Source organism: Linepithema humile, chromosome 7 (genome assembly GCF_040581485.1).
Source record: "Linepithema humile isolate Giens D197 chromosome 7, Lhum_UNIL_v1.0, whole genome shotgun sequence".
NCBI classification, from domain to species: domain Eukaryota; kingdom Metazoa; phylum Arthropoda; class Insecta; order Hymenoptera; family Formicidae; genus Linepithema; species Linepithema humile.
In genome coordinates this window covers 17752942-17766942 of record NC_090134.1, presented here as the reverse complement: position 1 = coordinate 17766942, position 14001 = coordinate 17752942, and the positions used below count along the sequence as shown (strand labels likewise).

At 47.4% G+C, this 14001-nt stretch overlaps 2 protein-coding genes across 20 annotated transcripts in view; one reads left to right on the top strand and one right to left on the bottom strand.

The window, feature by feature from the left end:
- The window catches only part of Sema2a (Semaphorin 2a), a 314626-nt gene that overhangs the window by 53407 nt on the left and 247218 nt on the right, over positions 1 to 14001 (bottom strand). For 9 of the 15 annotated variants that reach the window (XM_067359175.1, XM_067359179.1, XM_067359180.1 and 6 more), the window contains one exon: positions 6689 to 6739. The exons of the other annotated variants lie outside the window; for them this stretch is intronic. In XM_067359175.1, the coding sequence (XP_067215276.1) occupies positions 6689 to 6739 (51 nt within the window). The remainder of the gene's footprint in view (positions 1 to 6688; positions 6740 to 14001) is intronic. 15 annotated transcript variants of the gene reach the window in all.
- LOC105670031 (uncharacterized) overlaps positions 1 to 14001 on the top strand; it is a 210128-nt gene that overhangs the window by 144948 nt on the left and 51179 nt on the right. The window lies entirely within an intron of this gene.

Sequence of the window (14001 nt, the reverse complement as noted above, 5' to 3'; positions counted from 1 at the left end):
TATTATGAAATAATTATCTTGATTTATTACGGTCTGGGCAAGAAAATATGATGTTAAAGAATTTAAAGCAGTTTACCTGAGCGCGATATTGAGGTCGATAAATAATTAGCGATTGCAGGCATATCGAGGAATTGATTCGAGTTCAGTCTTCACGACGACATTTTATATAATCCTTTATTTGCGGTAAAAATACCGACGATGTGTGTATATCTGTATCTTTCAATGGTATGTTATTGAGATGTAAAAGAAGTGTGCCACGAGATTGTCGTTGCGTTAGCAAGGTTTACCGCGAGCTCGCTTGATGGATTATACCTGACGGGGCACGCTAATTCCGCGATAAATCTGACATTAACTGGAGTAAGTATCGCGTTTTCAACATGACGGAACAATAATAATTACGATCGAGGAATAATAATGAAATTAATATCTCCACTCGCATGCACAGTCTCTAACAAGGTATGTACCTGCATCAAAATCAGAATTATTAAACTCATTACTTACAATAAATTAATTGAAAAGAGCTTTCAATAGTATTCGCCATAACGTAACTGATGGTAGCCGCGCGACGAGAAATCTTATTCGGTCGCAATTTCGCGCGAGGGCGAGCAAAGCGCGGCCGTAAAAGGACGAGATTAGGAATGTGTTTTGGCCCCATATCTCACAGATCGTATCAAATTATTTTCTTCCACCGCGCGATTTACATCTCATCGAGTCCGGCGAGTGGCGCTGAAGGGCGAGTACAACGCCCTTACCAATTCGCCTGTCTCTGCGCGCACACCGGCAGTGTATACGTACCCTTTTGGAGCCCCACGAGAATAACCCCGCGGATGTTCCTCTGTGAACCCCCCCGGCCATCTTTATTCCAGGACGGACAGGTCGAGAGGGTAGGCATCGGACCGTGGTAACTGGCAGCCCTAGAGGGAGCCGTTAAACCACGTCCCAGACCAGCGTATCCACCCCACCTACCCACGTTCTCCATCTGATATACGGCTCTGTGCGGCTCGGCCCGACCGATCCGCTGATTTCGACGCGAACTTCGGCGCGGAGCAGCTTGCTTTCCGTCCCTCGTAAGCGGGTGAAAAGTCCAATAAGAGGGACAAAGGTCGGCGCTTGAACGAGGATCCACCGGTGGTGTGTATACGGTCGGTCGCCGTGAAATACGTTCGAGAGGGTGTGAACAGCAGTTATGCGATACTTTTCGCGTAAAAGAACTCGTTAGTATATCGACGGTGGAGCAGCGCGAGGATGGCGGGCGGGAGGGGGATCGAACGTGATACGCGCTACGAAGTTTCGTAATGGCTTTGACCGAGAAATGTGAATATCGACAGTTTCTCGTCGCTGCTTGCGAGAAATATTTCGAGAACGCGTGAATAACGAAAAGAACGATCGCTGTGGTCTTATCGGTCAAGTTGGGGGCGACTCTCGATTGTTGCTCGCGTAATGAAGAGAAACTTTCTACTTCCCGAGCGACCCACAAGCCAGCAAAATCGGACCCTCGCGCGCGCGATATATCAAGACAGTTATCACTGGAATGAGATCATTTATTGCATTAAGACGGCAGAGACGCCAAGGCCCTCGCGCGAACGGGAAACTGGGGTTGCTCTCGGTATATTGGAACTCGCAGATAAGAGGACCGTTCGCCGCTCTTGTCCCTCTTTCGCCCGACTCACTCAGGTCTTTTCTACTTCCTCCTCGTCGCTCCGCCTCGCTCTCGCGTGCTCCACGAACGCTCCGCGCGATCTCGTGGACGCTCTCTCGGGGCGTTTTCTTCGCCCTCTCGCTCATCCTCATCCTCCCGCTTCAATCCTCACCTCTCCGTCCCGCTCCTCCGTTCACCCCCGCGCACGTCTCTGACGTACTCTAAGCTTAATTGCCGGTATTTATCAAACGTCGAAATAAATAAGCCGCTTACGTTTCTTTGACGTCGCGGAGCGCTCGCCCGCGCTTATTCAGCGAGGGTGATAAGTACATTAGACTGCCGTCGTTAAATTAAAGGGCGACGCAGGACACTGTTACGGCGGAAGGTGCTTTGATCCGGCGTGGCATCTATCATCAAACGACGGCGATGCGACGCTTCCGTCGCTGGGCATTTGTCACGCTGGATTCGATTCCCCTATCGCGGTCGCGGTTATTGATTCTCGGTAAAAATTTATCGTTTAACTATTCGCGCAGACTGATAATTAATTAAACTATATTAAAACATTTCGTACGGGGAAGATTCGTCCGTTTTACCATCGCTTGTTAAATATTTCAAGGAGACTAATGAAACACTTAACGTTCGCTATTCTAGTCGATCTCAATTCCATTAAACACATATGTAAAATGTAAGAGCTTGACATTTGTCCGTTTCTCAACTCCTCGCAGTCTTTCTCATCGAATACGCCTACCCGGTTCCAATGCTAAATACGGCTATTTCTCGCCACCCGCGCGGCGTCGTTTAAAATATCGATCTGTAATGACGTCTCGGTGGCGAATCGCATTAGGGCGCAATGAATGGAGCGCTGCCCACGACCGCGTGATTCGGCGTAAAATGGAAACGGAGCGGCAATAAAAATTTCCAATTTCCCTGCCGTTTCGCCGGCTACACCGTCGTTCCGTCTTTCTCCCTGCCCGATTCCTTTTGCGCGCCCCTCGCGTCACTTTCGCCCCGCAACAACGTCGGAGAACATCGTTGCCTCCGGGGGCAAACGCCACTGAATAGAACGGAGGCGAGGGAAGCAAAAGCTGGCTCGGGCCCGGGAGAGCAGACAGTTTAGCCAACTTTCAGATTTACACCCTTGCAGTTCGTTCACGGGCCGCCTGTTTCGCGGAGACCTCCGTTACGTTTGGCTCTCACGAACGGTCGGAGGTGGAGGACGGAGTCCGAGTTCTTGCGCCGCACAATGTCCCGTTCTACTTGTGACTGTACGTGTGCGCGCGTCCGTGAGAACGAACACTGGCTCGGTTTAGACCCGCTCTCGTGCACGAACAGTTCAGAAGTTCGATCACGAGATTTGTCGTTCGTGTTCGCCTTCTGCGGAGGACCGACAACGTCTCTCTCTGTCTGCTGAGACCGCTTCGCATTTAGAAAGCGTAATGAATACCTATTTACATTAATTTCCAAGTCTAATTATCGAAGCAATAAAAAACTCTTCTGTTTCCGCTGTTTATTTTTTAAGGACGATGCATCAAGGATTTACACTCGGGTGTCGCCAAAAGCGCGCGTGGATAAAAATTGATACCGCTTTTCCCGCCGCGTGTGTCACAACGTTTATCTACAATAAAAAAAAAAAAAAAAAGCGACGGAGAAATATTTTCGCAAACGCGCTAATTCCCGAGATAAATACCAACAGTTAAATCCACGCGATTTATCATCGCCGGAAGTCAGCGCGGGGAGCGACAACGCATCGATAATCTTCCTTTCCCGCGGGCGTGTTACGCTATCGATCCGACCGAAAGCGATCGGGGAATACGCGGTTTCTTAGAAACGGCAGTTCGAGCTATCGCGCCGCCGGCGGGTCTGCGAAGTTTAATTGTTCCCGGACGCACGACACGAAACGCGTAAAACGCGCGTGCCACGTTACGTGTCAGCAATTACACTTCCGAGTGTACACGTGCGCGCTCTATACGAGAGCGACCTCATCAAGTCCCTTCGGATTACTTCCCCGACTAATTCGCCTGAATTTTGATTTTCAATAAGAGAAGACCGGCGCGGAACGAAGGCGAATGCACGTCGGAGAAACGGGAGGACACGCTTGATCCAGACGGGAAGATGTGGAGAGCACGAGCGAGCGAGACGGCGAGAGAAACGGCGAGACGGGGAGAGTCATCCGGAGACGCGCGTTGGGATTTAGCTTCCGCGTACAGCTGTACCACGCCGGAGCTTTGAATATGCATGATGCATGGGCATTAAAGCCTGCCGCCTTCCACCACCGCCTCCGACCCCTCGTATGCAAATAGCGACTGGCCCAGCAGGACGAGTTACGTAAAGTCGATGAAGGAGGGGGACCGATACCTGACTGAACAGACCGCCGCCGTAAAATTGTCGGTCGCGTACGTGTAAATTTTTCGAGTATAACTGGTACGCGCGTGCGTTCGGTGAAGCGATTTCGAGGACCCTTACGACCGGATGCACGCGCGAGCAGCACCGCGTCTCGCTCCGCGTTGAGGATATTTCGCGCGCGGATATTCGCCCGTAAAAATTTCGCCGTCCGAAATTTGCCCCGGCGAAGTGAAAGGGGAATATAAAACGGCGCCGCCGGTGACTATGTAAATTGTCGTCGTGGCCCGGAGACTCGGTGGATAAACGAAAAACGCAAAGAGGGGAGAAATAAAGAGAGAGAGAGAGAGAGAGAGAGAGAGAGAGAGAGAGAGGGAGGGGAGGAAGAGAGAGAAAGATCGTGGCTTAGTAACGAAGCTCGATATTGCTTGTTTGCATTGCGAAAATGTAAAATGTGCGCGTAATGACATGGATGCCATGTTTGTACAAGAACTGCGCTAAAAATCGGAAATTTTATCCGTGAAAAGTAAATTTTTAATTAAAGTATTTTGGGGAGCAGTTACCGCGTCCTTACGCCATGCGAGCGCGCGTTCGTTCCTTTCTTCTGCGATTTAATCCAGAGCGTATCGCAGCGTATGTTGGAACGAAAATCGCATTTGCCATCCCGGCAATACATTTCCCGCGTCTCGCAACAAACGTTCGATTACAATCCAAACACGTCGCCGCGATTCACAGTGGTTTTATCGCCATCCCGATCCCGATGCACAACGCGTTAAGTCGAGCAGCACAGGCGAGGCCAATAATGGCCGCGCGCTACCTGTTCCCGTCTGGTTTAACGAATGGCGTGCGAAACGAGGCGGCCGGCCGATATAGACGATAAACCACGAACCATGGCCGGGCTGCAGCCCGTAAATAATAGTCTGACTTGGAAGGAAACGAGCGACGCCGATGGGAGAGCCGGTGCGGCCGGCGGTAGGCCGTGTCTGCCGAAACCGGCCGCGATTTAAAGTTCACTTCGGCGGGGAACGAATAATTGGACGGAGGGAAAGGGGTCCGCGTATATAAGTAAGAAACGATGCCGCGTAATTGTCGCCAATCACGCCAGCCGTAGGATCGCGGCCGTTAGACACAGGATACGGAAGGTACGGCCGTCGCGATCCACCGGCCGGAAATCGGCGCCGTAGGAAGGGACGAAGAGTACACTCCCCGCGTCGTGTAATTATCTCATTCGCCGTGTGGTATAATTAAATGGAAAAGAAAAAGGAACAATATAGCAACGCGCGTTTCCGGAAATTAATTGACGGATGTGCCTGTCGATACATCGTGTTAAATGTCGATTGTAACGAATTGAAGTAACACGTAGATTAATTAAACAGGAAATTCCCCCGATCGTTACATCATCTCTTTTTACTCCCGGAAAGAAAAAAGCAAGTCCGATATGCTCGAACGATGATCGGAAACCACATTGAAACGTGACTACTTGTATTCCCGATAAGTGTACAGCTTGTCTTTTAACTAATAATACGATTTGCACATTGCGCGTTATATCGTTTAAACGGTGACAATACGCTAATTGGCTCGTTATCGATGCGAAACTACAGGAACCGTGGTGCGTTACCCAGTCTAATGCGCGGAGTAATTTATTCCGAATGTATCACGCTCGCACACAAACATAATGTCGATAATCCCGATTATAGTTATTTTCGTGCGTTATCCGTTTGAGGGCAAGCGCGAAGATCGAAGCGCCATCGGGATCGCCGAAGTCCTTCTAACGGAATTTATAATAAACCCGTGCAATTAATTTCGTTCCGGAAAGTAACTCCGCCGCTTTTATCGCCGCCATTACGGAAACGATGACGTGGCGATTGAAACGGTCGATATCCGGCCATGGTCGTAAAACAATTACCTAAATGTTGCCATGAGCCACCGCGACAAGGAGGACGGGTCGCGTTTAACGAAACGTAACCCCGGTTAGGATTTCAAAAACAAAGGCGGCTCGCGCGCGAGTGCGCCTAAGCGAAGGATATGAGTAATAGCGGGGGTTCGGGGAGCGGCGATTCGGTATTAGGATTTATTAGAGGCACTCGCCCTCGCCGAGCACCGCGACATTACGAAGGGTGCGAGGGTAAGGCCTCATGATTTCTCTTGGGGACTCGTACGTACGACTTCAACTAATGCACCTGCTATCTGTAGTTGTCGACGGGAGTTCTTTTTTTGCGCGCATTCGGCCGGAAAAAAAAGCAGCACAAACGTTTCCTACATTTATTATATCGGAAATATACCGTTAGTATGTTCTTTCGACGGCCCTGATACGTCGCGGTGCGCGACGCACGATGACGCATCTCGCTGTCAATGCAAATGCGTATCTCTTTGCCCGCAACTTTATCATCGCGGTCTCAAGGCGGCAGTGCGAAATGTAAAATAACCCGTGTAGAAAAAGTAATGTGACGCGATAAATTTTCATGTTCAATAAACTGTGATAAAATAGTGTGACATGTACAAAGTATATTCGCGATCTCGTTGCAAATGAAACAATTATTAGAAAGAGAGACATGCAATTTCGAAATTGGCGAAATTACGGTTGAATTTGGAATCGTGTATTTGTCTTGATATATAAATGGGAGAAATTAGTTAAATGTACGATTAAGTGAAATTAATTGTCGGCCGCGTTTACCGGCGATCTAATTAACGCAGATGCACCATACGTACGATAATGGCTGCGCACGATATTCACTAGGTCATCTGGCTTTGCGAGCTCACCTGAAACAGGAAAAAAAAATATTTAGTGATTATGGTAATACTCGAGTGCGAGGGGCGTCAGCGCGCGAACGAGCTTTCGTTTGCATTAGGGTATAATATCGTAAACAGGCGCGTTTACATAGGGTTCGCTGGAAAGTGATACGTGACACGCATGCCAGTGAGGAGTCGCCGCTGAATTCACGGGCGGACTTAAATTTCCATTAGTTACGCGACAATGGCGCGCCGGCTACTCGAGATGCATAAATTCCGGTCCGGTAACGTGCTTACTAAAATCTCCAAAATGCGATAGCAGTATCTCTACGTTCATTGCACGTGTAATCCTCTATCAACACTTCTTAATGGCTCGGTATGTAGAGCCGAATCTCGCTCGTAGTTGAATTAAAAAGATACCGTTTCGCGAAAGTCACTGCTTCCAACGAATCGGCGGCCCTTTGAATTTCACGCTCTCACGAAGAAACGACGGTCGTGGAAGAGCGCGGGATCTAAAATTGAATCAAAAGTTCAATTATCGCGTTGCCCGTTCTAGCGCTTTGCGACGTAAAAATGAAAAAAAAAAGAAAAGAATAAATCTCTTAGTTTCTCTCTTTCTCTACACATAAACGCATTTTATAGTCACGCTGATGCACACCTCGATGCGAACGTCGGCGAAGAAAGGGAGCGATCTCCGCGGGAGACTTGAAGCCGCGAGTAATGCCGCATTAATTTTAATTAAAAAGAGAGATAGGGGCTAATGCGCCGGGGCGTCGCGGCGGGATGCGGCCGGTTTACGACGTGCTTACGGCTTTCGGGCTTTTATCGGCTCGGGTCGAGCCGAGCTTGCGCTTGCCGACGGCTTGCCGGCAGAGGACCGCGACGCTGCCGCCGACGGTCGTCAGCGATGCCATCGCTGACGTTGACGGCGCCGTCGACGCTGCTGACGTTTCGTTCTCGCACAGATAGCGGTAATTTGCGACACAACCGCCGCTGCTGCAGCTCGTCTCGCGCGCTGGCCGAATAAACAGGCCGAATATACGAGCGCGGTGCAAGTAGCGCGAATGAATTTAGTTATCCATGCAAGCGTTAAACGTAATTAATCGTCAAAGTCCCGGCGGGATTAATTGGCTGTTGGTAAATGGCGCGTGCAGAGTGCTCGTTGAATCGTGGATGAACCGAAGGGAAAATCGGCGAATATATTGCATCTATTTGCCGCGATATTTATCTTCATATCGCGGGATTGCTTAGTATCACGTAAAAGATATATTGCGCTTAAATCAACTGCTCGAGTACATCGGCTCGTACGTGATGCACGCATCGCACGCCCACGTAACAGCGGGCACGCACCCCACGAAAAGAAAAGAGAGAGAAATCTTCAGTCCACTATCCGAGCAAACAGAATGTCGGGCCCAACACGTGCTTGGGCACGCAACGTTCAGCATAAGCTCGACAGCACGCATCCCTCGGCATAAAGCTCGCTTTCGAGTGTGTGCTCGCTCCCTCGTAGAGCCGACACTCGCTCAACAAATCACCCCTCGTTGTCTATTCTCCAGCAAAATGCGACGAAACAGACCTCGGTTTTGGATGGTGGCATAAGTGCCTCATATTTATCGTTCAAATATGCGTGTGCGTCCACAATTTCCGGGTTTGTCGTAAGAGTTCATTATTTTTGATTGTCGATTAATGATTGCTAAAAAAAATAGTAATGTTTTGCACAATAAAATTGCCAATTAAAGCAACATAATAGGAAAGTATTGTTTAAAAAATTAATATTTTTTAAAAAGGTAAAAATACGTATTGAAAAAAAAAACAAAGGATTTAATTTTTTTAGAAAATAAAAAACGTTTTAAAATAACATTATCAAATTAAATAAAATTGTAACTGTCAAACTTTTATATTATTTAAAATCTACCTGTACAGGAATTTTTTATTTTACATCGACTACATTACGCACTACATTAATGTAAAAATGAAATAAGTTTGAAAAGAAATAAAAAGAAAATTTCTTGATTACAACTTTATTTCAGTCAACGCCTCAATTTGGAAATCGTAAGTGCTATTCCTGTTAATTTCGCAATCATGAAGAGAAGACAGTACATCAACCCAGATCTGTCAAATCAGCGGTGTATAATAAAAAATTGAGAAGTTTTATCACATGTACCCGATAATATAAAATTCAATTCGAAAGAAAGCCTACCGCGATACATACTGAAAACCGTAGGAAATAACAATACCGAGCACGACGAGTAAAGCGATGATAAATAAATCCGGCCTATTTCCGTGCAACGATTTACGACGTTACGAGCGAAACGAGGCCCTCCGGCGTTTGCCGCGGTAAAAATTATTTATCGATTTACGGACGAACGTGCCCATTAGAAACGTATTACCGGCTCGCATTGCAGTTGGAAAGCAATCAGCCGACAGACTTTTTTTTTTATTTTTTTTAAATGTAGGTCATTTCTCCGTCAAGGCCCGCAATAACTTTGCGAATTATTACGTTCGTGCGGCTTTTCGCGACAACACTCGCCACGTACTGGTACAAATCTAATCGCGAATTAGAGGTGCTTAGGGCGAGGTTTATCCGAGGAAAAGATTATGCATATTCCGACGGCAAAGTGCAAAGAAATATATGCGCGACAGAGACGTAGAAATTGCGGCAAAATGCAAATACAGATGTAATCTGCGAAAAACACAAAACGATAGTCGTAAGGACGGTCGGAAACTTACCTCCTCTAGGACCGGCCCTGACGTGAGCGCATTCTCGTATTTTCGTGCCTGCTTATGCCGGACCATTACGTGGCGTTGACAAGGGTCGAACGCGCCGCGGCGCGGTTGTTTGCGTGGTGTCACCCTTATCTTGGTCGTTGCCCTAATTTTCACGGGTTTAAATGAAGGGGCTGGATTGCATATACAACCAACGTATTGCCCACGTGCTCCTTTCGTTGGTTGTCGTTGGCTTCGCGTGGCGTCAACGCGGCCGCGCCGTATAAAGGGGAATGTCGATATCGGCCGACGTTAAACTTTACGTGAATAACGCCAATTTGGTTTAATTCCACGCGGAGCACGATCGACGTCGGAAACGAGCGGATCATGCGCGGCGGTACCTATATTTCAGGGCGTATAATCAAACGCGGCCGCGTTTTCTCGTATAACGACCGAAATATTACGGAAAACGTTCGCGCGTACTCATCAATAAAATCGTTGAAGCATATGCAAATAATAAAACGCACTTTGTGGATAATAAAATTCGCTGTAACTGATATACTTGGAAATTAAACTGTAAAAGCTTCTGATAGCAAATCAAAAAATGTATTTAATCTCTCTGGTCAGCCTGTGAATTATTCAAACGTATTTATTTCTTTTTTATTAATCTATTAGCCACATTGATAATTGACTGTGAAACTTTCGAAGGAGCAGAATTGTTTTCGCGCCGTATTTTCCGTACGCTTCACGAAGAGGATGAAATCACGCGTCACGATGGGCTGCCCTAAGTTGGGAGCGAAGGAACTTTAATAAGGGAACTTTGGAAAGATACGCGCGCATAAGATCGATCCGGAGGAAGAGGAAGCCACAGATCACGCAATGTTACGGACGACTCGTCTACCGGATGGCCGACAGAACGGCGGCATCGGGAGCTTTATCGGAAAGCTAGCACGCGAGGAACATCATCCAACCCCGCCTCCCTATCAGTTATCACATTGTAAGCCTTATCTGCTGTGCAGCACAATACGCAGCGATTCGGATCGCGCGCGCGCGCGTGTGCGATGTATCGCCATTAGAGACATCGTTATGCGAACAGAGAGATGCATCAAAGTTTCGAGACAAAGCTCATTTCGCGTGGCGCAAACTGGGGCGAAATGGTAGGCGCGCAGCACGAGCCGGCTAAATAAATAAAATTGTGTGTTGCAATCACGTGTGATAGAGGCGCGCACGGCTTCGCCGAGTAAAATCATTCGCGCCGATTCACGGTCTATCGCTACCTACCCCAAATCCGATATAATCGGATCATTTTTATGAAAGTCGCGAATTTGCGCGTGACAAACGCGCCGAATTGGTTCGTTGCCGCACACACGTAATTGCAAAACGCGGTCACGGTGTCCGGAAATGCCGCGCCACGGCCGTGCGTAATGAAGTGCACTTGTTTAGGCATGTTTTGTAAGCGAAAAGCGTATAGTTTTCATCTTATCGCGCGTCCATACGATCTTAAGGTTTTGTCATTTGCACAAACGTGAAATCGCTAAAATGACGCGCCCGCAGCGTCGCAAAAATATTTTACCGTAAATGTAAACAACGCGTGACGGTTCGATCGGCGCTGATGGGTCACGTGAATTTTTTACTGCTCCATCGAAATGTCCAATATCATCCAGATGCAAATTCCACACGGCCGTCATTTTTAGCCGAACGCGAGAAACGGCGGCAACACGGCTGTTTCTCTGTAATTTTAGCGCGGTTTTTTTTTTTCGCGCACACCGTAGTCCTCCATGTGTAAACTCACAGGAAAAGTAACGGAATTCTCAGACGACGACAGGACAAATATGACACACCGAATCTGATTCTTCGAGCGAAGCGAATCGAACGGTGACGTTTCTTGATACGAAAATAGCATATTCTGTTTGTTGTTAGATTTAAACTCGAAAGAAATATGTACATACTTGAAGAGAATTATACTCAAGAGTTGGTGCAACTAACGATAGTCTAACAATATTACCTGTTGATTGTCAAAGAACTTCGTTATGCAGATAGCAGTCAATATACTATAACTGTGCAATTTTTCAAGCGATAGATTAACGAGGCCCTTATCGCTACGCGAGCTGCACTATCCTTCAGAATTGATGGCGGCCATCAGTTTGGCTGATCGATGGCCGCAAAAAATCGTATCGATTTGTAAGCAGACAGCGCGGTCTGCCAAGGGCCGCGTAATTATCTGCCGCAGTTATGAACGTTGAAGCTGCTGGCAGTAGAGCGCATTTCGCCAGCGCCATATGTTGAATAATCGGCTCTCTTGTAAACCCGCGTGCGTGCGTACAGTTTCGAATAATTAGGGCGTGTCTAATTGATACCATGCGATTCGAGAGCGCATCTTCCTTTCTTTCTTTCGGTGCGAATCAGATGAAGAGTCTGCACGAAATTATTTGCTGAGCCCTCTTTCCAGCAGACGACTGTATAAATTCGCGCGTGGAAATTACGCGTCTATCGTCGTGCAGGTAATTTCGCGAACGACCGGGGTGGAAAATCGCACGGTGAAATTTTGAGAGTCAGCGCAGTGTCCCGGAGTCGCATTCGGGTCGCAACATCAGCGATCCTGTTTAAGAACAGGGGACGCAGCCCTCTCGAGCATACAAATTCCGTCGGAAGTTACGCTGAGAGACGCTTCCGCCCCTCCCTAGTCTCTCCCTCTCTTTTTTTTGCGAGCGAAGACTTCCTTTACGGCGCATTAGCATAAATCGACGAATATGAATCGGCCATTTATGCGGCCGCGCTGCCAGGCCGGGAAGAGTGTCTTTGCGAAACGTTTAATTAAACGTCTCATAAATCACGCCGACCGCGAAAACATGGGCGCGACGCGGGCGCGGGGACAAATTAATGAGATTAATTGGTTGACAGTTTGGGAAACACTTTCGACCGCGCCGCCGACCGGTTCTCGTTCGCTTTGACGTCGAGGACGAGTCCGTTCGCCGTGGGGGAGCGACGCGGGAAAGAATATTAATTTTTAGCCCGCGGCACCCCTGGAAAATATGTTTTCTTTGAACCTGGCTCCGACGGCTTATGCAGCACCCTCGAACGGAGGGATAAACGTCGTCCGCAGGAGATACGCCTTTAGATCGATGGTTTTTAATGACAACTGACGCGCTCTCGTGATGGATTTTACGGCCATTTCTCTCGCAGATACGCTTCGACAGGTGAAATTGACACATGAAATATTTAATAAGTGCTCTTTGCGCGACCACGTGGTTCAATATACCTCCTGCAACTACGAAATTGATATAAAAGCTATCATAAATTTCTGAGACGCTTCATTACAATTTTATCTTAATGGCCGATTCTATTATCTGTCGTACATATTAAGTTACAGAAATTATATCGCACGAGGGAATCGCGTCTTATCGATCAACGACTTAACCCTGATGGACAACTGGGCTGCGCGTTATCGCTGTATCCCCCACAACGGATAAGGCAAGATATTATGACGACTGTCATTCGGAGCGTTAAACGAGTGTAGCGATTAGTAATACGAGACGTTGACTCACGTATAGGGGCGATACGGCCGACGATAACGCACGATCAGTTGCTTCAATTCCGCTGAATGCAACGCACGCGCCCACATTAGATGTTAGCTGACGTGATATCTGACTGGATAAACCGCGTCGCATCGCTCATCGGCGATATTTTCACAGTCCACACGAAACAAAGTCGATGTGTGTACAAGAACAACTCGCTGTGAAGTCTATACCGATCGAAGTGAAAGAACGGACAGTGCATTCTTTTCTCGGTGTATGCAGACTGTCTTTCGTGTTTTCATTGTCTCGCGGCGCCCGCACGTTTTTGCCATCCGTTTCACCTTTTTGACTCTCTGGATGCTCGGCGATGCAATCCGTTGAAACCGATACGATTCAGACAATCTATTTGCCAAGCATTGTAACCCAAGCCTCATTGTCTCTCGCGCGCGCGCTACTCTCCGCACGTACAAACGTTCGCCGTCAGAGAGAGGATGGAAACGATACGGGTCGTACGACACGTAGTATCCGTTATGTATCGCGCGAAAAAAAACGCGATATTTCCAGTTTATTTTCCGCTTTAATCGCGCCGCTGTAAATCGCAGCCGGGCTGCAAAATACTGCGCTTCATATCGCGCATAATCCGCGCACACGTTCTTAATACAATTACTAAATCGTGAACACTTCTTTTGTCATTGACGGATCGATGCCGTAAAAATAGAAATCGCCGCAATGGCGTCGGTTCTCGTGTGTCTATTTAAATATTATTGATGGCGACACGCATAAAGCACGATAAGATATGAAGATACACTACGCAGCCCGGTTGTCATCAAATGCAATGTAGAAAGACTGATTAAAGAGAGGTTAAACATAATATAAAGCTGGGTAAAATGCCATTTGTCATATCGTAGCGATTGTTCATACACTAATTTATGTGGCGCTCATAAAATAAAATGCTTATATGCGTATAATACGTTTTGAATAAATTTGTTTAAAACGCTAAATAAATTACAGATAAATATTAAATTATTCATTTAAAAAATTAACGCAAATTGATAAACCGATAAAATAATT